Below are 23,993 nucleotides of genomic sequence, written 5' to 3'. Positions count from 1 at the left end.
AAAAAAGGTTTTGAAGCTTTTTAACCGGATTCGGCTTTGAGGGTTTCAAACGTAAAACCTAAGTCTAAACGGTTTTTTTTAACCGGAAACGGGTTTCCTAACCGATTCGGTCGCTAAACCTAGGTTAACGGGCTTATGCACAAGTAATCGAGTAATTAGTCAAAGCAAACAAATAATGCATAGGCAAGTAAACTCAGACACGCCACCCCAAACACTTCCCTAGAGTTTCGCTTTATAAGTTCAAACTTTAAGGCACTGTCCTGAATAGTGACCTTTATAGGTTCAAAATCTATGACACTATCTTGGAGTTTGAATTTCTATAAGTAAAACTCTAACACACTGTACTGAAAAACATTTTGGGTCTCGCTTCATAAGAAAATGACGAGAAGCGCATTCTATTTGAACTAGTCTCGGTCAAGTGGAAAAGTGGCAAGAAGCTCTTCATCTCATGCACATTGGTTCAATGTACAAATGATGTGTTTAATTATGTGAAGAAACTAGTAATATTACCTTTAAGTACTAATCTTGTTGCCATTACAACTTGCAAGTCTCGAACTATCCAGAGGACACAACCTACTTTGATGAAGTTGGTAAAATTGTTTTTGTCTCGCCCGCTTTCAAATGAAGAAGATAAAGACAAAAAATATGTTTATAACTGAAAATAGGTTATGTTTTAACTAGGACCGGCTAAAAAATAAATATCAGACCAAGAAGTGGCCATTTTAGCTTTCTCTCTGACACATGTCGTTGGGCCATTTCTCTTGTGAGTGCCAAACCAGCATGATCTAATTCACTAATGCGTGTCCAATAAATTGCATTGCTTGTTACACTATATAATGCAATCCTCCATATCTTTTGTGGTCATCAACTTCCTTTACTTGTGAACCAAGTAGGTACCCTTTCTTGTACACAAATTAAAGCAACTAAAAAGATAATAAACATTTTCACTATTACGTAAAAGAAATTACTGTCATAAATTTTCTTAAATGCGACGTGCATTGAACTAAAAGTAGATGGGGACAAATTAGTAATTTGGGTTTATTTTTATTTATGACCTTTGAATGGTGTAGCACGGTGAGAAGATAAGTAAAACTAATAATGCAGGATGTTAATGATTAGGAATTTGAAAAAAGGAATCTGAAAGGCGGAGAGAGAGAGCGAGGGAGCTGCTTCATGCCTCTCTCTTCATACATACATACATATATCTCCTTCACATAAATTCAAATAAATAATACTAAAACCCTAGGTTTTCATCAATCAATTTCCCCAAAATGTGTTGTTGTTGTTGAGGGGAAATGAGTAGCAGCAGGAGAGAAGAAGAGAGGAACGAGAAGATAATAAGAGGGCTTTTGAAGCTCCCTCCCAATCGCAAATGCATCAACTGCAATAGCTTGGTCTGCTCTCCCCCTTTTTTCCTCTTTTCTTTCCCTTATGTCTGCTCTCACATTTAAGGGACCTCTACTTTAACTTGCCTGAAAATACCAATTTTCGTTAAAATACAAACTTTTGTATTGGAATGGATAAGGTACGGATAACAGTGAGCACCTCTACGTTTGATTACCACTACTTTATCTTAATGATGATTTCTTTTTTATCAACATGTTAAAGCTAATTTTTAGGTATTGAATGAAATAGACATGGATAGGGCCTGAATTATTTTTAGTATTTGAATGAAATGGACGTCAACACGATAAGATAAGTGTAAGATTAAGAGAGCCTTTCGTTTTTAGGACCCTTAATTGTATTCAAAGATGAATATTTTGTATTGCAATGAAATGGACCAAAATAGAGTAGGATGTATACGGGGTTCATATAATTCATTCCAATAAATTCTGGGATTTGGTGTATGATTGATTGATTTATTTTTTAGTTGCATGTCGAGACGGAAGTTTGGACTGCAGTCTTCTCAATTTCCTAGTTTCTTGGTAGACTCTACATATGCATCAATGCTGTTTTGGCTCTTATAATTATTCTCGTATTGTCTCTTCATATTTATATTTACATAAGGAAATGAGCACTATAACTTAAACAAGAAGCTGGAACGAATTACTCCTTCAGTCATTTTTATCTACCTTAGAGGTTTTGGTACACCCATTAAGAATCATTTGATAACAGGAGTTAACACACCCTCGTTTTGTACTCACTGCATCTTCTTGATGCCTTCATGGAAACTAACTACTTCTTCAGAAAAAAAACATTTGTTAAGTGATAACATTAATTATAAGGGGTATTTGACTCTTATCTCTTTCTTAAATGAGTAATTAATGACTATATGCCCTTTTTTGGTCAAGTAAATGTATTTTCATTCATAAACATGGCCAAACTGGCCATATATGACTATATGCCTTCTTGGAGTAGTAAGGATGAAATTGAAAATAAATAATGCCTTCTTGGTGTTCTGAAGTGACAAATATTCAGAACTAACTTATTGGCTATAGTGACCGGAGAAAAGGATTGGAGGGAGTAGTTCCTTGAGATGAACAGTAGAAAAGTTAATGTCACTGATCTGGCTATTCTCTGTTCGCTATTTTAGTCTATAGTTCTGGCTAATTTTCACTTTGAATCAATCAATCATTGCATCTATTACGATGTGCAGGGTCCCCAGTATGTATGCACAAACTTTTGGACCTTTGTCTGCATGACATGCAGCGGAATACAGTAAGTATTACCATTTTGCATGCTCTCTACATCTTTAGTTGCACTATATGTGTACGGGAACTTTGTCTGAGCTATGACGCAAACTCCTCTTCCTTGAACTTGAAACCTTGCTAATTAGCTTAATGATTTTTTTTTTTTTTTTTTTGGGGTGGGGTGGGGTGGGGGGGGTGGGGGGGGGGGTTCCTGCTCCTCTCTGTGTCTATGCTGTACAATTTCCTTACTTTCAGCCTAGTCCAGAAATAAAGTAGGGGAAGCTGCTGGGGGGTGGGGGTATACAAGAGGGTTTCTTCTGTTCAGAATTTTAAAATGCACTGGCACTTCTAATTACAGCGCTTAGAAGTAGCTAATTTAAAATGCATTGGCCAAAACTTGACCAGTTATGCGTGCAGCTAAGTTGCTAATTTTAGCTGCTTCAGGAGTAAATCTGTCTGAAATCTATTGGACCAATGTTCTAAAAAGTTGGTTTGGCATTTTGTGATAAGAAAATGTCCATCCTTGTGTTATTTTTTAACGAGCATGTGAGTCTGCAACAGGTAAGTCCGTAAGTGACATTCATCTAAATTCATTGCCTAAGCATTGTCCAAATAAAAACAGCGGTATTAAAAATTTTAGGTTTCTCTCGTGTCTGTTTGTGATGTTTTCTATTAAGTTCCTAAGCTTGAAGTCCTGTACATCAGGATGTGAAAGTTAAAATGTATTCATCTTATTTGTCTTGCAGTCGTGAGTTTACTCACCGTGTGAAGTCAGTTTCCATGGCTAAGTTTACGTCCCAAGAAGTGGAAGCTCTTCAAAAGGGTGGTAATCAGGTGAGAATATTGTCCTCTTTAGCGATCAAAAAATCGGGTAAAATAATTGCTGATTCTTCTTCACATTGAAGTTAAGGTATACTTCTTGTATACGGGCTAGTTAATGCCCATAGGGGTTCGTTTGGTAGGAGGATAAGTTATCCCATGTAGATGGGATTGGGTGGGATAAGATGGGATTACTAATCCCACCCTTTATGTGGGATTACTAATCCCACCTTATCCCACCTTTTATCCCATCTACATGGGATTGGATGGGATATCAAAAAAGTTATCCCACCAACCAAACATAGGATTAATTCCAATCCCATTGGATTAATAATCCAGCCCATCCTATCCCTCCTACCAAACGACCCCTTATTGTTAATAATATTCTTGCTTAATCAAAAAAAAAAAAAAAAAAAAAAAAACTTTGAAGTTAAGATTCTCGTCCTGTCTTTACTTTTCCAGCGGGCCAGAGAGATATATTTAAAAAGCTGGGACCCGCAAAGTCAATGGCTTCCTAATAACAGGTACAAGATTAGCAAGTTACTGTTAGCAATTTACAAATTCAAGATACAAAATCCTAACTTCCTTTTCTCGTCAGCAATGTTGATAAAGTGAGGGACTTTATTAAGACCGTCTATGTTGAGAAAAGATATGCTGGGGCACAGTCCTCTGAAAGACCTCCTAGAGATACTCAGGTACTATATCACCATGATTTAGTCATAATATTCAAATGAGTCCAGACTCCAGACTAATGTGTCCAATTTGCATTGAGTTGCCAGAACTTGAGAAACAACGACGATGATATGAGAAGAGCAAGTTCTTACCATTCCTATTCCCAAAGTCCACCATATGACTTTCAGTATGAAGAACGGCGTTACGGGAAACATGCACCAGTACTCTCTAGAAAGCCTGGATCAGATCGAGGACTTTATGAAGGAAAAGTGTCGAGTTTCTTGAGTCCTAGTCGTTTAAGTGATCATATCTATGAGGATAGGTTTGCTAATGAAGGATCGAATCCCAGAGCGTCAGATTACTCTGTGTCTAGTGGAGGTGATCCATTCAGGGCTGAAGCACAGTCCCCCAGCTTCCAGAGAGGCATGGGAAGTCCCTTAAGTGACACCTCAAGGGATATTTCATACGAAGATGTACGGCATGTCAAGAAAGATGCTGGAAGAATATCACGAGCACAGGTTATGTAAATATTACTTAGTTACCTCTGTTAAACTTCAAATTACTCGGTTATTCATTGGTGGAGCGTATTCAGTTCTGGATTACAGAAGTTCTTATTAATCAGAATATGCTGTTTAAGTAGTTCTCTTTCTCCTCTTTCTGGATGAGTTCCTGGTTAGAGGATCCTTACTAATCAGAATATGTTGTTAAGGAATTTATTCTCCTCTTTCTGCTTTAGTCTTTGCATGTCATATGGGCATGATAACATGGCTTTCCAAGTTAATTCTCATAAAAGATAACATGGCTTTCCAAGTTAAAATTGAAGGGCCCCTCTGTCGATGAACAACCAATCAACCTTGGTAAAGCATGTGGGCAGAATGTAGAGAGTTCTAACATTTTTATCTCAACATATTATAATAGATTAATTTCTAGGTGGAGTCGCCAAAGGTCACGAGAAAATAGCCATTTTCAAAAAAAGAAAAAGAAGAAAAAAAGGAGATGTGATGGCATGACAGTCCTCTGCTTGTGAGTTGAAAATTGACATTCTTACAGCAGCTTTTAGCGAGAGTGGGATAGTAGAATACATATCTTCTGGTATTACTCTAATTTGTTTACCTTATTTTTACAAAAGAGGTTCCTGATTATGATACATAATGGAAGACAAATCATTGAGCATGTTAAATTCATGATCAATGAAATGTAATTACGAGCATGCAACTTGGGTTTCTTTCTATTTGACTTATAGAAAAGGCTTCTTGTCCTTTTCACTGCAGCATTTCCTTGTGAAACTGACATGATGGTATTTGTTAAATCAGAGACCTGGATCTTCTGGAAGTTTTGAATCGTTTGACAGCAACTCCTTGTCATTCAAGTCTGTAAATTCTCTTGGTTTATCGGATGTTACTTCAGAATCAAAGCAAACAATTGAGATCCACTCTAGTAAATTGTCAACTTTACCCTCTTTGCAACGATCATCGGGACCTGGAAATTCAAATGCCCCAGATCTGTTCAATGCTCCCTCAGTTCCTCAAACCGCTCCGCCTACAGTTTCAACAAAGTCTCATTTGCCAGTTGGTAATTCACATCAATCACCTTCATCTTTGGACTTATTCTCAGAGGTGCCAAACCTGCCTTCAGCTGCAGGTGCTGATCAAAAACCATCATGTGAAGTCACTTCCAAAAATGAAGGATGGGCAACATTTGATATGCCACAGCATACAGAAACAACTGGCACCGACCAGTTCGCCCCGGCACCGACACCTGCTTACTGTCATAATTCTTTTGACTTCTTACCTGAAAAGACACAGCAGCAATCGGGTGTTACATCCAATCAGAAGTCATTGGATGTGGTTCCTCAGAGAAATGATGGATGGGCAACATTTGATGTCCCTCAGCACCTGGCACTCACTGCCAGTAATAACTTTGCCTCCAACAAGATTCCATTTAAGGCTGATTCTCAACCGACTTTGGACCCAACTTTCTCTGTCATGCAATGGCCATCACCGGTAGAATCTACTCCTCAGGGACCAGACATTAGAGAGTCTACTGCTTGTGCATTAAATTTATCAATGGCTGCTCCATTTCATGCAGTTGTGCAGAATGTTGAAGCTACTCCAAGTGGAAGAAGCACTGACGTGAGTGTAATTTAACTGAGTTTGGGAAGTGTCATATGGAATTTCTGAGTTGCAAATCATCTCTTGACGACTTCTGCTTAACTTTATTTTTATGTGAAACCCTTTAAATTATGAGGTCAGATAATATTTGCTCGTCTTTTGGCAGTTGTGGAGTGCCTTCGATGTTTCTAATGACAAGATTGCTGATGATCAGTACATGGGCTTAAGAGGAGTAGAGGTAACTATCTTCCTAAATAGGTTAAAATTTATGAGTTCGCTTGTTCCCTTTTCTTTTAAAGACTTCTATTCCGCAGAATGTGGCTACAGGTCAAAGTCAAAGAGCTGTGCTGGATAGTGGAAATCCTATTACTAGTTTGCCATCATATGTCAGTGCCTCATCCTCTGGATTGTCCGCTCTTCCTGTAGGGGTCAGTTAATTTACTCACCTGTCCTGTCCTGTGTGACCACTCTTCTTAAACATCTAGATATCAGTATGTTGTGTCCTGCTTCTTTGACATAAGGTTCTTGCCAACAGACAGGACTGCATTCACATGCAAATGAGCCGAAGTCCAACAACCCATTTGATCTGCCTTACGATGCTGACATGGAATGCAGCAATATGGTATATCACATTTTTCTTATATTGTTTCTGAAAATTATAGTGAGAGAATTGACATTTTCTTTTTGGTCCTTTTGAGTCCATCTATGTTAACAGAAATCTCCCTTGACAGCAATTCCCTCCAAGAAAAAAGACCTTTTAGGGGCCAATTGCTGCCTTTATTGTACTAAAGGAGGTTTGTTACGTTGTTCTGCAAGTGTTCTATCTGATATTTACACTAGAAGTCTAGGTTAAATTTGGGACTACATTGTAAAAAAGAACAGACCTTGGGTGGGCCTATTCAACCCCAAAATCTAGCTTATGAGGGTGAGGATTGTCCAAAAACATAATATAAGACAACAACCCTTACTCTAAACTAATGTGGGCGATCTCAGAGCTGGACATTTGGAGTGTGAACAACATAATTACCCAGCATTGAGAAACATAATAACATGGATGAGCCCGTCTCTGACACCATGTAATGAAATAGACGTTGAGCCTGATTGAAGCCCAAAGTTAGCTCATGAGGATTGTCCAAAACCGTGTAAGAACACAATAACAAACAGTGGGGGCCTCTAACACACATGAATGTCTACTAAAACTTGATTTCCTAAAAATATGTTGCTTTGGTGCATTCTAATGTGATAGTGACTTATGCCAGCCTCAGTACTGGGACATGAGCTCATTACAAGCTGCATTGCCAAGTGACGAGATGCCAACTTCCTTTGTTGGTGGTGTGAACGAATCTTGGTTTCCCCAGAACCCAGCAACAGCTTATGTTCCAGCTGGACAGCAAGGTAAGTGTTGTTTTCTTTTGCAAGGAGTCCTCTCTATTCTGACAAATTTTCAGCCTCTCAAAGCACGTCCTATCTCTGTAGGGACATTATTCGTTTCCGCACAACCAGCTGGCAATCAAATATCGTGAGTCATTCTACTTTTCCATTGTTGTGTTGTAAACATCTGGAAAATTACTCTCATAAGGTCTTATTTTTATCAGGAATATTAGCTCTATACTTGCTAAAAGATAACTTAATGCACAAGTCCTCTACTATGAAGATGCTTGAACATGTTTTGACTTTGACAAGCTTTCCCACTCAACTTCTATTTTGTTCTTATATCAAGTGGTTGTTTAGGGATTAGCTGATATCTGTGTGATGGGAATTTTGTGTCCCCGCTAGATGTTGGTTCTGTTAAATTGATTATAATGATAAGTACAAAAGTACAGTTAATATACAAGAGGTAGATGGTGATTTTTAGATGCCCAGTGCATCTGGTGACAGTTCGTGTTGTCACCAGATTTGTTGTGGTAGATCAGTGTCTGGCTGCTGAATCTAATACCATGGATGTACATTGCGGTTAAAATGATTATGAAGGTCTTAGAGAGCTGATACTGTTTCTGTTCAGAATAAATCTTGTTTAGTTCCTTCTGTTTGGAGATTTCGGTGCTTTTCGAAGTTTGCGGGGAATCAAACAACGTATTCCCTCGTGTCCTTCAGAATTTCCTGTTTTGGTTGAGGGACTAAGTAGACTTATGGATAGGGTGGTGAAAGAAGAATTCGAGGGGCTTGAGTTAGGTTGTGATGGAAGAGGAAGTACAGTTGTACCCTCACCTTTTCCATCTTCTATCTTTTTGGTGTACCTTGTATACGGGGGTGTTTTTTTTGTCCTCTCTTAATATGAATGTTATTACTTTATAAATTAAAAAAACAGACAACTTCAGCATCTATCTCAGGCATTAGTATGGTTTGAAGCAGTCTCAGGATTACACATCCTGAATTGATTTTGGCTGGGAAGAGCATTGTAGTTTGGTAAAGATTTTTGGGTGCAAGATAGCTACATTAGAAACAATATGTGGCTACTGCTTAGATAAAGACCTGTGGCAGCCTGTGGTCGGAAAATGTGAGGAAAAAAATAAGTGGTTAGAAAAAGAAAATACACGTCTAAGGAGGGAGGATTACGGAAGTCTTTGTTTTGTATACTGAAAATGTTTCAACTGGATTGGAGAAACTGATTAGAGATTTCTAGAGGGAGGAAAAGGGAAAATTTCATCTATGATAGAATGGAAAATATACAATGGTTCGCACTTGGTGGGGGTTGTGCACCAAGAGGAGAATATTTTCTGGAAGGGTAATATCTACGAAATATGGGTTGGTAGATAATTAGTGGTTCGAGGGTGGGGCAAACTCTTATAGAATGCGTTTTGTAGATGGTGAATATGTATGGGAATAGAAGTTTTGCAGATGTACTAGGTATGATCTGGCTTAATGCTACTAGAATACGACTCTATAAAGGTGTATGGTTTGGATAATGTAAAGCATCTTGAATAGTTTGCATTCTGTGTACTGCAGTTCTGGAATGCATCAATTATCTTTTAAAGATTTCAGGTGTTCACTAGATTGTTCCTTGTGCAGGAACGTCCCGACACATGGGCCAGTTGCTCCAATTGGCGGAAATCCATTTGCATAGGATTGTGTTCATATATTCAACTAGTTGTTGGATCAGCTAGGTTATTCTTTCAACTTTTAGATTCCTATGTATTTCATGTTTTGGCCATGTTTGTATTGTTCAAAAAAGAGACAACTAGGCAGAAATGACCAAATTCCAAAGGCCGGTAGGCAGTGCTTCTTTCTTGTTGAGGCCTACAGTGTGTTCTGATACTATAGTCCTATAGTTGATGTGATCTTAAATGTTTTAAGAGTCTCTTTGTTGGCTACTTCGGCTAAGATGCAGCAAATGACGCCTTATCAATTTTCTTGTCAGCGCCCTCGGTGGTTGTTTATTTTTGCGACCCTGGGTATTTCCTTAGTTTGCTCGCTGATAGAGATCAGATAAACTATTCAGTGTGTGCTAGCTGCAGAATGCTTGTCGCTAACTTCCAGGCATAGTCCACTGCCACAACAAAAATATTTTGAGACCTACTCCAAAGCCGACATGTCCCGTAGCAATGCCGGAAGAGATGGTCCACAGATTCAATCGCCTTTGCAATTTGCATAACTTAAACCCCACTACTTTACTTGCATTAAACATGCATTATATAACAAGGACCATTGCAAGCATGCCACTTTGAGTTGAACTTTTGTTCTCCATAGCATTTTCCAAGGCCGACACATTCTCCATTCACAGTAGTTGAGTCATTAGCAACTTGTAACCCTCCATCTGCCTTGTGCTGTCATAACAAAGAGTCTGCCGTATCAGGATCATCACAGGTTCTAGTTTCTCAAATTATAATTAACACTTCCATTTTCCAATAAAAAGATTCCTTTGTTTGGCTATCTTCTTATTACACCCTTTGTCCCTAAAACAATGACAGGTATAGAGTAGATGACAAATCATCTCATCCCGTAATTCTTCGAACAGAATTCACGTATGTGCTAACTACATGTGGAAAGCATTTGAAGTCACATTTTTCAGTTAACAGTTATTATTGAGATGATTTAAAGCAAGCTAAAGAAAAACAACTTGACTCGTGCAATAACAATACCAAAGTTAAGGCTTTTAGTTTGAGGGGTATTTTTGAGCCAAAAACAAAGGTTAGGGGTATTTTTAGATCAAACAGTGAAAGGAGGGTATTTGTGAATCATTTTCCATGCGTTGGGGGATATTTTGGCCCTTTTCAATAAACCGTAGTTTTTTAATTACTTTTCCTAGAGTTGTGGCTTGGTGAAAAGAGAGAGAGGCCTTGATAGAGTCCTCCACCTAATGATACAAGGTAGAGTTATAACTTATAACCATTAGATTGGTTTCCAATACGGACAATATAATATTTGCGAAATAAAACAAATTTTCCCTGGATCATCATTTTTAAACATCTTTTAGATACCTATATTATTGAATTGATCTATAATATTTGTTCCGTAATTTCTAAAATATATAGTAATTTTTATCTCAAGAAAATTAAGAATTTAGTATCGGAATTCACATAGTTTTTTCCCACGAAGAGAGTAAAGCATAAGAAAACAGCAACACTGGAAAAAAAATAGAAGAATCAGTAGGGTGATTAAACAAGGATATATTTATGTGTATGTATGACTGAAAAAAGAATGTGATGATAGATGATTAACTTGGGAGATTATAGGACCTAAACAGAAATAATGCATGAACTATTAGTGGGAAGTTACTATAGCTTGACCATGTTATATAGCATATGGTGCAAACTTTATTTTTTTTTTAATTTTTTTTTAAACTGAACATTATTCAAAAAGTAGTTAAAATCTTCAATGAGATGTCTTATAACGTGTCCGAATAACCGTTGGTCAAGCAACACTTCATTGTTTTTGTCAACCATTTTTCTATAGCATCCGTTTGCTTGCTGAAATATCGGAGCTTTCTTGATTCAAACATATGCTTGTTTTTTTCCCAACAAAATATGCCATTATTATCCAATTTTCCTACATTTTCTGGCAAACGGTTCCATCACATTGCATTCTTGTTGCTTATGGGTTTTCTTCTCTCTTCTAAAACTCAACTCCATTGGTAATGTATTATTAGTTCTTTCTCCTTCTATTCAATTTTTAGTTCTACGGAATTTATCTACAAGTGTGATCTTCGGTAATGATATTCTTCTTGCTTATGATTTTTGCCATTCGTAATGTAATGTAGTCCATCCCTCTCCTTGAAAGGTTATTCAGAAGTTTTGGCATTTTCAATTTGGGTGATGATGTTCTAGTTTTTGAGGTGTCATTTAATGGATAGCCATGTCCTTCCATTGGAATTTCAATTTTGTTAAAATTTTCAAGGAGAGTCCTTGAAAGCGGAATCAACTTTTATGATTCTGCAATTTGGGATTAAGCAATTTTATTCTTTATGTATGTAATGTATGTTACTTGGAGTTTCAATTGTTTTTGCTATCTCTGTTTATGATGATTGGAATTGCAAAAAGTTGTGGTTCTTCCTTTTCTTTCCCTGTTCGCACTCTCTGTGTGTCCGCTCATATTTTTCCATGTGCTATTCTGAACAATCATACAGCATTTGGCATGTAGAAACAAATTTTGTTTTCTGATGTAAACAAATCATGAAAATGGCCTAATTTTGTTGATGTAAACGAAAAGGAGAAAAGTTGTCTTTGATGGGAATGATTAAGAGTTGAAGTCATCGTTGAGTAACAACTTCAACAAGGCTGATATCATACTGGACACTTTCTTTATGTTCCACATGTGATTCAATTAAATACTCTTCTAAATATTGGTGTAAAATAAGACTTATACTAATGGCATCTAGTTCCCAGCCTAACGTCAAGAGTGCAAAGAAATTCATATTGTTGCTTACTATGCTCTGTCGAAGGATATAGAAGTCTGTGTTCTATCTTTTCGTTTCTCCTTTTGTTATGTTCAAACTGGTGCATAATTCATCTTCTTTCCTGATTCATTACTAGTACAAAAATCCCAAGTAAAATGAAACATACTTTACACTTTCTGTTCTGATCTTCTCCAGGCGATTAGCCTTACTCCTAACGTAGCTTAAGTGGTTTTAGCTATTTAATTCTCTTCTTATTGGAAGAATTATATTCTTCAGACCATTGTGCTACTTTTAATTGTTGTTATATCTTATGGGATTGTGCCGTGCTGTTGTCAGTTCGCTTCCCTCTTCTCTACCTTTATCAAGATTCAGTAAATATGTCATCCAAAAAGTTGCAAGGAGCTGAATTGTCTCTGTCATGTGCAGAGCAGCAAGCTAAGGTTTCTACTCCATTCTCTTTTATAATATTCAGACTATATTTCACTATGATCATTAACCAGCCATGATCCTGTGACAGCATTTTTGCAAGTATGAATCTGATATGGAGTAACAAAAAGACATCCTTAGATGGGAACATAAAGTATTTATGCAGCTTGATCTGTTAAATGTGTACTAATCCATTTCTTTGTGATCCAGATCAATGAGGTTAGAAAGCTGATTGGTCCTGCTGTTGACAAGTTTCCAGCAATGTGTTCGGACGCATCAGTTCTAAGGTTTCTCAGGGCACGGAATTGGCATACAAAAAGGACAGCCAAGATGCTAAAAGAAACTCTCATATGGAGACTTGAAAACAAACCAGAGATGATCCGCTGGGTACGTACTTCATGAGGCGACATAATTGCTTGTTTCATGCAGGGATATTATAGAAAACAGCATAGTGAAGATATATAGTTCATTTACTTCAGTTTGTTCCTTGCCCCATTTCCATACTATTAGTAAAGAATATAAAAATCTTTGTGCTTGGCTAGACACAATACACGATTACAAAATCTCTCTACTCGTGCAAGGAGTTGAAACTCTATTATATCATGAATATTTTCCATTCTCCGCCAAAAAAGCTAACAAAGAAAAAATTCTGAAATTTACGTCTTGAAATAGACTCTAGTTTGTTTTCTGAACATCTTTGGCTGCTTTCACTTCAAGATTATTCATGGCTAACAAGCAAACTTTCTAGTTTGAATGAAGTGGATATTTTTCTAGGAGTATAACTGAGCTTAGATCTCATTCTAATATTCTCAGCACACGCATCTTAAGAATCTTATACACTAGAGGATATATTACGGATATTATATGAAATAGAAATTCCTGCTCCTTGATCATTATATAGAATAAATCCTGCTAATTGTCAAAGATACCATCTCTGTGTAGATTACTTTCAATTTTTTCACCAATTATTTGTTCTGCTACATTTTTCTGCAAGGAAAGCTTGTATGAGTATTTAGTTGCATATGTTTGCTTTTTATGTGAAATATGTTGATCAACAATTTGTGTCTAATTAGGATGATATTGCTCAACAAGCAGAAAATGGAAAAGTTTACAAAGCCAACTACTTTGATAAGCATGGAAGGACAGTGCTTGTCATGAGGCCTGGAATACAGGTACATAAATAACAAAGCAGTTCCCCCAATGAGATTCTATCAACTATTGTTTCTTTTTTCCTGATGTTTTCGTATTTTCCTGGCGATTCAGAATCCTTACTCAGTAGAGAAGCAAATGAGATATTTAGTCTATTGCATGGAGAATGCCATACTGGATTTAAAACCGGGCCAGGAGCGAATGGTTTGGTTAATCGACTTTGAAGGGTGGAACATGTCAAGCATATCAGTGAAGGTGACTAGGGAAACAGCACGTGTTCTGCAAGATCGTTATCCGGAGAGGCTAGGCCTTGCAATCCTTTATAATCCACCAAAAGTTTTCGAGTCCTTCTGGATCGTAGGTGCCTCTAACTTGTTAAGCTTTCCCATTTACAGTTTTTTGCTGCACACCATGAATCATAGTATATCAAATGCTACTTACATTGTTAAAGAGGGACATTATTCTTGTTTGGTGAATCAAAAAACTTTTCTTTGACTATGAATTTTCTAAAGCATTTAAAAAAAAATTCTGTTTATAAAAGATTGTGATTCATAGTACCAAAATGCTCGACATTGTCTTTAGTAGTCACAGTTGATTTTGAAGTCATCCTGTCAGTTGGACGCAAGGTGCTCCACTTTAGCAAACTTAAGGGAATAAAGATGCTCAGGGTTATGTTTAAAGGACATAAATAGACCTACTGCCATAGATAAGGGACAATTTTGGCTAAAAACTCACCAGCATGAACTGGTTCTTTGCCTTGATTTTCATTTATTTTTGCATCTTGCAGTTGGTAAAACCATTTCTTGAGAAGAGGACATACAAGAAAGTGAAGTTTGTCTATCCAAATGATGTACATACTCAAAAAGTAATGGAAGATCTGTTTGATATGGACAAGCTTGAGTCCTCGTTCGGGGGGAAATGCACACAAGGTTTTGACTACGTCGCTTACTCCAAACGCATGAGAGAGGGGGACAAGACAATGTCTGATTTTGTTAAATCTGGTGCTCCATTGCCTTCTGACCAAAATGTGACAGCTGAAACACGCGAATCCTCAGCACCAGACAATAGTTTCGAGTTGTCTGAGGATGGAATATCGTCTACTGATGAAACAACGTCGAATTTGGAAAGTTCAGACGAGACTGAAGATCTGCAGATGAGTTGTAACAACGAGATCAAAGTTGATCCAAATGCTTCAAAACAGATAAAACAAAGCGAGTAGACATGAGAAGCAGCTACTTGTTTCTCTCTTTTTTTTCCTTTGGTCTTTCATTATTCTTCATGATAACTTTGTTTAGTACTACTTAATATGCAAATTATTGTAACAATATGCAATTATATCACAGCTAACAACTACTTCCCCCTGAAATGTATATTGCTGGTCTATCATTTGAAGATGTTCTAATTAGTTGTAGTTTTTGGCACATTAATAGTTGTAGTAATATTCAGTCTGTTTTTCAAGTTCCTTTTTTTCAATTCATTTTCTGTTCTTTCCTTCTCTTTTTCCAAGTTGCGAAACAAAGTGTTGAATTAACAAGCGACTGATATAGGGATGATTGAACTGACTCATCTACAATTTCATTTGAAAACAGAATGCAGACTACCTGAAGACACTGAGACGATAGAAATATTTTTATCCCAAAATGTGCAATATTGAACGGAAAATTTTATTTGCATGTAATTTTTGTGAAAATTACAAAAATATGCAAAATGCATAAGTGAAATGTGATTTACATGTGTTTAACTGACGTAAAGGGTGATATGGGAGATGACGTTAGCTTGAATCGTATTTCTAAAATTCACTTTATAGATCACCAATATAATTCAACATAAATCTCAAGTCTTATGCCAGAATAGTATATTTCTAATGCTAACAATAAAACCAATATGCGACTTATAGGTCGTGATTGCAAATGGAATTTATAAGTCATGTTCACAGATGCAATTTAAGTAGCGTTCCACCCCTGCGATCTATAAGAAATGTTTCAAAAAGCGATTTAGAAGTTGAGTTTCACAAAATCTCAAACTCTTGTTCTCGAAGATAAAAATTTCCTAGCCCAATTTAAAAGGAAAATGAGTAAATCACAAAAGACCTTTTGAAAGTCGACAAAAAGATTGTTTAAAATTCTTTTTTGACACACACTATCGTCAATTTCAAATGAGAAAAGTGCAAATCGGAGTATATATTTGGCATAGTTTCTTAATTTTAATTTCAAATGGCAGAAAAAATGCCTTGTTTAATTCTGTTAATTAATCAATCAAATTGACTGAAATAAATTTATCAATTTGGAGTACACCTATCAATACTGTTGAAAATGACCCTGAAATATATTTATGAATTTATAGGAAAATATTCATTTTCTTTTTCTGGTCTTAATTGGTACTATTAATTATAAGCATGGAAAAGTAGCTAAACTATTGTCTTGCCCTGCCATTGACAACCATTAGCCATAACTAAATCTAACGAGTGATCATCAACAAGACCTCCATTATTAACAAGTAAATCAATATCCCATATTTTGCTGTTGGATTTACACCCCTATTAGCTGTCTTTATGTCCTCATTCAAATCCTATTTTTCTTCAAATCATATGACGGATCAAAATTTACACTACAGGGAGTAAGAAAAAAAAAAAAAAAGGAGAATTTTGAATGAGAAAGAAGCCAAATTTAGACTAGTAAATTACCAACACAAAGACCCATTAATCCTCCACATAAGAAACAGTTGATGGGTTTTTGTGGACTATCGAAATTTGATCTCTATTTCATAGCTGGTATGCATTTTCTTTTGGTAATTCTCTTTGTTTCATCATTTCTTGTTATTTGCATATGAAAATCTTTTCATATTTTCGCAGGAAGTATTGGTGGTCATCAAATTCTACAATTGTGTTTGAATTGATTTGTCAAGGTGGGATTTTTATTTGATGCACTTTGAAATTAGCTGCAATTCGTTGTCTTGATCTAAAGTGAAGAAAAATTACATGTTCAGATCCCATTGCTTCATTTGTTTATCAAAAAGAGTGTGATAAAAGGGATGGGTATTGGGTTGTTAGAGATTGGAGTTAAAATGAGGAAAGCTGTAATCTTTCATATGAGAGTGTGTTATAGGACAGTTTGGAATCATCCATTCCTCGTGGGTATGTTGTGTTTCTTTGCATTTATGTATAGAACATTTCCTTCGGTGTTTTCCCTCCTGGTGTCTGTTTCCCCTATTCTTGTTTGCACTGCTGCTCTGCTTGGAACTTTACTAAGTTATGGTCGGCCTAATAATATACCCGAATTTGAATGGGAAGAAAACGCAACTGATCATATAGTGCCTTTGGAAACTGAGTTATCACGAGATGCTACTCGTGCTGAGAGATATACTGATCAAGAGAGGGATAAAGTAGACCAATCACCGCTTAGTGAGGTTCATAGGGGTAAAAGGTTTGGTGATCATTCTGCTCTAGTTGGTGGAGTTTTAGTTGGTGGGGTTTCTGGGCAAGTGGCAAGGGAGTTTTATGAGCAGAAGAATGAAAAGAATGATGAGAAAATTAGTGATGCGGAACTTATGGAGAATCAGGTTGATGATGAGAGCGTTGAATTTGAGAATGACAAATCAGTTGATTCCTTTGATTCCAGAAGGGTTAATCTTGATTCTCCTCCCGGTTCACCTTGGAAACATAGAGAGGAGGCCTTATATTCAGGGTCTGATCGAGCAGAGAGCTCTTCTCCAGATGCTTCAATAGCTGATATTATGCCAATGCTTGATGAGCTCCATCCGCTTTTAGATGAAGACACTCCTCAACCTGTCGGTTTGTTGTCGCAAGATGTTTCTCATGCTCCTTCTGAAAGTTCTAGCAACAATTCCTCCGAGAGTGATGATGATGAATCTGACGACGGTTCTGACGATGATCAGGAAGAACTAGAAGCTGCAGATGATGAGAACGAAGATGGCGAAGATGAAGAAGAAACACGAGATAAAGAAGATCCACAATCTGCTATTACATGGACGGAGGAAGACCAGAGAAATCTAATGGACTTGGGAACCTCCGAGCTAGAAAGGAATCAACGATTGGAGAGTCTTATTCAAAGGAGAAGATCACGAAAGAACATGGTAGACGAGAAGAATTTAATAGACTTTGTAACAGCTGATTTTCCATCAAACATCCCTCCCATTTCAACAGCAAGACAGAACCCTTTTGATCTTCCTAATGATAACTGTGACCTTGGACTGCCTCCTATCCCTGGCTCTGCTCCATCTATTTTGTTGCCAAGGCGAAACCCCTTCGATCTTCCTTATGACCCGAGTGAAGAAAAACCTGATCTTACAGGAGACATTTTAGAACAAGAGTTTATCACATCTCAACCAAAAGAGCCATTTTTTAGGAGGCATGAAAGTTTTAGTGTTGGACCCTCAATCTTTGGGATGAACAAGCAAGACAAGAAAGATAGTACCCGTTTTAGACCTTATTTTGTTCCTGATGTAATGGCTTCTGAAGGAACAAGTTATTCACCATTTCAAAGGCAACCTAGCGATATCAGTGAGTCCAAGGCAAGTTCTGTTCTTGAAACGGAGTCACAGGGTTCAATTGAAGATCTGGAAGACAAGAACCTGAATGAAGAGCTGGAAGGGAAAAACCAAACAGATGAACATATCTTCAAGGAGCCGGAGCTGATAATATCTAAGATAGAGCATGCTTCTGAGGATGTTGGACATGGAAGCCAATCTTCCGAAGAAGTGGAATGTCTTGTCCTAGGTGCAGCTGAGAAGAGAGATATTGAACTCGATGACACTGATCTTACACTACATAATGTGGAAAATCATCATAAAGGGGGACCAATTGTGTTCCATGAAGAAACAGCAGCCAGTTCCATGGAACTTGATCCGTCTAAAATTTCTTCAAAGTCAGCAACTTCTGAAAAGAAATACAGTAGTCAGTCAAGCTCCTCGTCATCATCAGAAGTAAGTGAACGGATTTTTGCTGACAAAGAAGTAGTGAGATCAAGTCCAGATGTTGAAACCATCTCTGAGCAACCTTCACCTAATGGGTCAGATCTGAACATCACAGTCAGTTCAGTGGACGAGAGTTCACATGTGGAACCTATTTATGATGCCAGTCCTCCTTCCATTAAGAAAAACATTTCTTCTTCCTCAATTGCTTCAGATCTGCTTCCAGAATCTGAAATGGCGCTGGTCCCTGAGTTGGTTAAAACGGTGGAAAATACTCAACACATTGACAAGTCCATTCCGACTAAGGAACAGGTATTTTCATCAGTAGATTCCCAAGAATTGCGGCCGAGAGAGGCGGTAACGGACAAAACTGAGAAGTTGGAGATATCAAAAAATGATGAAGTCTTTGGCAGTGCAAATGCTCCTCCAGTGCCTGTAGCTGATAGTCAGGCATCTATTGATTCGAAATCATCCACAAAAGTAAGTAATTAGTATTATTCACTATTCAGTACTATAAATTGCAAAGCTTGAGGAATCAATCCTTTTACTGATGAAGAGAGTTATCATGCATATTCTTTAATCTATTTGGCCTAAATTGGGTGATACCAAGATCTTAGCTTATATCATGTTTTAATACACCTTATTTAGCTTTTCTCCTAAATTGTTCTTATTTGAGATAACTGAAAATTGATGTTTATAAATAGTTTTTAATTCTCATTTACTTAATCCAATTATGTTTAATCGCATATGATAATAAAAACCAAACAATAAGCTGGATTTGAAGTGATGTAATATAGGCTAAGAGAATTGTTGGAAACAAATCATTTTCCAATTCATCTAACTTATGTTTTAGATCATACACCATGTATTTTTTTTTTGTATTTTTACAGCATGTTACTACTTGTCGTCACTTCTGCTTTAGTTTTCTTACTATCTTGATGTTGTTACTGCTTATGTTTTCATAAATGCTGTATTTCTGCCTTACTTGAGCCGAGGGTCTATCGGAAAGAGCCTCTCTACCTAAGGTAGGGGTAAGGTCTGCGTACACTCTACCATCCCCAGACCCCACTTATAGGATTACACTGGGTATGTTGTTGTTGTTGTAGTTTTACACCATGTATTTTCATACAATGAGACAACCATCTGATTACAAATAACTAGGACGATTTCAGTAAATAATCTGGTAACCATACACATGTTCCATCTTACGAACATGTGCACATTTGAATGTCAAAGTTATATTTTCACCACGGTATAACCTTGTATTAACAGTGCGAGATGCTTTCGTTAAACTGTTTGATTGTGATGTGTAAGGTCCACTGGTAACTCATAGTGATAGGAACGAAGATAACTCTCCCTCCTCCAACCCTATTTTTTCCAGTTTGTATCTATTAGTTAAACAGTATGAATGGAGAGGCAAATTCTTTCGTGGTATTCTGGGTTTAGTTTCTGAAAACTGAAATAGTGATGCCACAATCTTGTTTTTACGTTGTTCTTTGGAGATTTTCTGTTTCTCTCGTCTCTTCTTCTAGCAAATATGTACCACTTAATTGAGATATCTTAGATACAAGTTTGGTTTTGCTAATAAAGCTGGCTTACAGAGCCTCAGATAAGCCTCTATGATTCTTGTTCAAGGTAGGATCTGAATTGTTCAAGCCTCTCCTGTATATCTTTGTAACTTTTTCTGTGTCGCATTCAATTGTAGATTAATAAAAAATTATCAGTAGTCTTAAGCTTAAGTTCATTTTATCTCTGTCTCACCTCATAATCAAATTGTGGGCACGAGGAGAATTGGAGAAATATATCTCCATATTTGCATGTTCAAAATGGTTTCTCCAGACAATATTAGGATACCTTACCGATCAAAAAAGATATCATAGAATACTCTATTCTTGGACTCTTCCATTTGTTTCCATTTCGGCCTTGGAAATGAAGTTTTCTCCTCTGTTCGTCTACGAAAAAGTTTCATGTTACTTCAATAATAAAAATCTTGGAAATAGGTAGTGTCCCACCTTCTCCTGATGGTAAATGGCTTAAAATTTTGATCATTTACTTGGAAAGAAATAATTCTTGCAATCTTTTCAGTTTTTTTCTTGAATGGCAAAATATGGTTCAAAACTATCAAAATGATGTTAAATTTGGAAATCCTGGTTCATCGTAACGAGTGTTAAGTCTGTTAGAACGAAAAATGAACTTTACTGGAGGCAAAAGAAATGCCTAGTGACATTTTCATAGAACGTGAAGTGCATTCCTTAGTCTTGGCAAGAAGTTTTGGACCTTAGATTAAATGAAGAAGTTTAGATATGCTGTTCTGGTTCGAGAAATTCTTTAGGTGTGTCAAACACACTGAAAGGACGTGCTTCAGTATGTAGATGTAAAGCTAAACCTGGTTCCAGCGACCAATATATTTGTACTGAAAAGGCATGTGCATTTGTTGGCATAAATGATATTAGCTCACAACCCAGGAAGATTCAAGGAAATTGAAGTTAAGTCTTCAACGCCAAGGACACCTTAGAAGTTGTAGAGAAAAACAAATAAAAGGATATGGATAAAATCAAGTCGTTGAGGGAATACACAACCCCAAAATATTATTATTTTTTATGACAAGGGAACCCACAGCTGCTACCCTTTGGGTGTGCGCAGGGTAAACCCCGCTCCTGTTCAATAGCCCGCAAACCACACAGGAGAGATAACCCGCACTAGGCAAGTCCCGTGCGACGAGCTCAACCCCGACGGCAAATCCTCTACTGTCATAGGCCGGGGGTTTCGAACCGGAGACCTCCAATGGAAGCCCCATGCTCAGCCAACTGAGCCACCCTTGCTGGTCCCAAAATATTATTATTTGAACCCATGCAAACAGAACTATTAATCTTAATCCAAGGATAGAAGAAAGAAAGGTTTATATCAAATAATAGAATGTAAATACTAAATCCCAAGCAGCAAATTAACTTGAAATAAACTAATTAAGCTTTCAAATAAAAGATACAATCGAAGGGATAAGGGAAATTTGACTTATACAAGAATTACCTCACTAGAAGGTATACAAGATAGATTTAATTGAAGAGGTTAGGGACAACCTCCAACTCACAATAGGCATCATCATCCATAATCAAAATCTAGCTAATGAAATAAACCATAATTTTAGCTATTTATAGTAACTACAAAAAACAACTAAAATGTTGACTAAAATAGCCTCTACACTAAGCCTCGGATTCTGGCCACACACTCTCGCGATCGCGAGATCACCATCGCGATCACAATATTATATTTCTGGCAGAGCTCCGTGATAGCGGAGATGAATCTGCAAATGCCACTGCTGGTGACCTGGCCTTCTCTCCCGATCACAGTCAACTTTGTAATGCCCAGAATCTGCAGCTTCAATTAGCTCTTTCCATGTTCTCTTGAATTTCTTTAAGCTCTTGATGATATGCTGGAAGCCTCCAATGTCATGATTGCCAACTCGAGGAGTTATCAATATAGTTCTACTTGTACTATGACTTCACATTGATCTGTATCACGAAAGTTCTACTTGTATTATGTGTTCACATTGATCTGTATCACGAAACAAGTCTAAGTGAATCTAATTCTGATATATAGGAGGCACCTGTTTCGATTGAGGAAGCAGGGACCATGGAGAGCTTGAATGTGTCAAAAATCCAAGAAGTTCCTCCTAATATCAACTCTCCCAGGAGTCCTGAGTCTGTTCATAAGCCACCTGATGCTAAGGTGGCAGCTGAAGAATCTGAGAGTTTGAAAAATGGGCCAGTACATGAGGTGTCAAGTTTGAAAGACCATGAGGTAGGATTACCAACTCTTGAACCAAGACCAACTGGAGACGTTGATTTGATTCATAAGCGTCTCCCTGAAGAGAGTGCTGACAGACACATTCTTCCTGATTCAATTGATGGCGATGTCCATGCAAGAGATTCCAAAAGTAAGGGAGATTCCTTACATTCACAGGATGTCGGGATAGACTCATCTACGAAACAAGTCTTGAAAGACGATATAGATAAACCAAACGCGAGCCTTCAACAAAAATCAGAAACTGGACCACGTGAAGCCAGCTCATCCAAGAATTCGGAATTAAGTCTTAAAGAATTTGTTTTATCTGTAAGAAGTGAAGCTGATGCTGAAAAAGTAGATCAGAAAGTTGTAAAACAAGAAGATAAGGAAACAACCACTAAAAAGCCAGATCGTGCAGTTGAGGTGCCTCAAGAGACAGGTGTAGTTACAGGTGATGTTAAAGGCAAGAAAGAAAACCCCACAAGTCAGGATCAAGTTCAAGTTCGAGTGACTTCGAAAGAGAACGAGGATAGCTAGAAAATTGGGAGAAAAAGAGGGATCCTTTGGGTTTTCTTTTTCCTTTGTTAGTGAATGAATTATTAGATGTTCAAGCTGGTTTCCGTTATGTTTAGGTTATGGGTAGTTAGTATTCTTTTTTTCATTTTTTTGGTTGTGCATTGGCCAGAGCGACATGTGAACTGCTTCTCCTTCGAGAATAAGTTTCTATTTGATTTCTTGAAGTATTTTTCTTAGCAGTTCTGGAGATTAGCGGGAGAAAAAGGGATTGTTACTCGTTACAGATAAACACTCTACTTTTTGGCATGTAAAAGTTCTTGTTTTAGTGTTTTTATGGAAAATAATAGTGAGACAGAGTTGCAGATATCTTCTTTTCCTTTTTTTTTTTTTAAGTTATTTTGTTTGGTATGAATGCATGTTAAATATATAGGACAGGTGGTGCCAATGGCTGACTGTCTATTGGCACCAAAATCTGCTTCCACTACTATAAATATTTCCATCCCAGAGGCAGATGATAGCATAGCATTTACGGGTTCAACCGATTCCAATATTTTTAACAGATATTAAATTCTTGAACGTATAATTTCGTAAGTACAATGAGTTTACTGCCAAAGATCTTAATCCGTAAAATATTGAACCCATAAAATTTAAATTTTGAATCCGCACGGCCACCACCCAAGCCAACAGGCAACAACTGCATATTTGCCCCCATTATAGCCTCTCTTGTCCCCGTCATTATTGAATTTGCCTTGTTTAACTTACCCTACAACTATGAAGCTAGATAGAAACTAATTTAAAAGTAGCTGTCATATTCTGAACCAGCAAACACACACATGCACCCACACCATACAGTCGCACGCACGCATGCACACAACAACCTATACATATTTAAACGAATTAATTTATCTCTAAATCTGTGTGTTCTGAATTTATAGCAATACTTTATTCAATAATAGATTATTCCTTGAGACATATACTACTCAGCTTTTGAATCAAAGGACAGAGCAAACACATGCATGCTCCTGTATATACGTTGTGGTCAACATACAAGCTTTAATGATTCCACTAAGGCTGTCCGGTGACATGATATTTATGTAACTGTAAAATCTATCATTAAATATGAAA

At 37.1% G+C, this 23,993-nt stretch overlaps 3 protein-coding genes across 6 annotated transcripts; all 3 read left to right on the top strand.

Annotated features, from left to right (window-relative positions):
• Positions 1 to 1,087: 1,087 nt before the first annotated feature.
• LOC132049213 (probable ADP-ribosylation factor GTPase-activating protein AGD14) lies at positions 1,088 to 9,543 on the top strand. Of its 3 annotated transcripts, XM_059439931.1 has the most exons (14): positions 1,089 to 1,394; positions 2,597 to 2,658; positions 3,377 to 3,464; positions 3,912 to 3,973; positions 4,048 to 4,144; positions 4,229 to 4,639; positions 5,435 to 5,503; positions 5,582 to 6,253; positions 6,399 to 6,470; positions 6,547 to 6,660; positions 6,768 to 6,854; positions 7,492 to 7,627; positions 7,709 to 7,751; positions 9,242 to 9,543. In XM_059439931.1, exons 1-14 carry the CDS (start codon positions 1,296 to 1,298, stop codon positions 9,294 to 9,296), a joined length of 2,067 nt encoding a protein of 688 aa, XP_059295914.1. In that variant the 5' UTR covers positions 1,089 to 1,295; the 3' UTR covers positions 9,297 to 9,543. The 3 variants fall into 3 exon arrangements, with proteins under 3 accessions (XP_059295913.1, XP_059295914.1, XP_059295915.1); XM_059439930.1 differs by having other exon boundaries at positions 1,088 to 1,394; positions 5,435 to 6,253; XM_059439932.1 differs by lacking the exon at positions 2,597 to 2,658.
• Positions 9,544 to 9,686: 143 nt separating this feature from the next.
• LOC132049217 (uncharacterized) lies at positions 9,687 to 15,091 on the top strand. 2 transcript variants are annotated; one of them, XM_059439935.1, is made up of 6 exons: positions 9,687 to 11,303; positions 12,402 to 12,505; positions 12,702 to 12,878; positions 13,565 to 13,663; positions 13,755 to 13,997; positions 14,428 to 15,091. In XM_059439935.1, exons 2-6 carry the CDS (start codon positions 12,443 to 12,445, stop codon positions 14,857 to 14,859), a joined length of 1,014 nt encoding a protein of 337 aa, XP_059295918.1. In that variant the 5' UTR covers positions 9,687 to 11,303; positions 12,402 to 12,442; the 3' UTR covers positions 14,860 to 15,091. The 2 variants fall into 2 exon arrangements, with proteins under 2 accessions (XP_059295918.1, XP_059295920.1); XM_059439937.1 differs by having other exon boundaries at positions 9,687 to 11,420.
• Positions 15,092 to 16,046: 955 nt separating this feature from the next.
• LOC132049212 (uncharacterized) lies at positions 16,047 to 23,234 on the top strand. The gene is made up of 3 exons (XM_059439929.1): positions 16,047 to 16,410; positions 16,492 to 19,049; positions 22,167 to 23,234. Exons 2-3 carry the CDS (start codon positions 16,671 to 16,673, stop codon positions 22,887 to 22,889), a joined length of 3,102 nt encoding a protein of 1,033 aa, XP_059295912.1. The 5' UTR covers positions 16,047 to 16,410; positions 16,492 to 16,670; the 3' UTR covers positions 22,890 to 23,234.
• The last annotated feature ends 759 nt before the right edge of the window (positions 23,235 to 23,993 follow it).

Source organism: Lycium ferocissimum, chromosome 3 (genome assembly GCF_029784015.1).
Source record: "Lycium ferocissimum isolate CSIRO_LF1 chromosome 3, AGI_CSIRO_Lferr_CH_V1, whole genome shotgun sequence".
In the NCBI taxonomy this organism is placed as follows: domain Eukaryota; kingdom Viridiplantae; phylum Streptophyta; class Magnoliopsida; order Solanales; family Solanaceae; genus Lycium; species Lycium ferocissimum.
This window is presented reverse-complemented; position numbering and strand designations above follow the sequence as displayed.

What these genes read in the sequence shown, in the direction of transcription:
- LOC132049213 (XM_059439930.1), top strand. Translation starts at nt 1,296, where the DNA reads ATGAGTAGCAGCAGGAGAGAAGAAGAGAGGAACGAGAAGATAATAAGA. An exon ending in GCATCAACTGCAATAGCTTG is followed by an intron (nt 1,395 to 2,596) that starts GTCTGCTCTCCC and finishes TACGATGTGCAG; the next exon opens with GGTCCCCAGTATGTATGCAC. An exon ending in GAAGAATATCACGAGCACAG is followed by an intron (nt 4,640 to 5,434) that starts GTTATGTAAATA and finishes TTGTTAAATCAG; the next exon opens with AGACCTGGATCTTCTGGAAG.
- LOC132049217 (XM_059439935.1), top strand. Translation starts at nt 12,443, where the DNA reads ATGTCATCCAAAAAGTTGCAAGGAGCTGAATTGTCTCTGTCATGTGCA. An exon ending in TCATGAGGCCTGGAATACAG is followed by an intron (nt 13,664 to 13,754) that starts GTACATAAATAA and finishes CTGGCGATTCAG; the next exon opens with AATCCTTACTCAGTAGAGAA. An exon ending in TTTTCGAGTCCTTCTGGATC is followed by an intron (nt 13,998 to 14,427) that starts GTAGGTGCCTCT and finishes TGCATCTTGCAG; the next exon opens with TTGGTAAAACCATTTCTTGA.
- LOC132049212 (XM_059439929.1), top strand. Translation starts at nt 16,671, where the DNA reads ATGGGTATTGGGTTGTTAGAGATTGGAGTTAAAATGAGGAAAGCTGTA. An exon ending in ATTCGAAATCATCCACAAAA is followed by an intron (nt 19,050 to 22,166) that starts GTAAGTAATTAG and finishes TCTGATATATAG; the next exon opens with GAGGCACCTGTTTCGATTGA.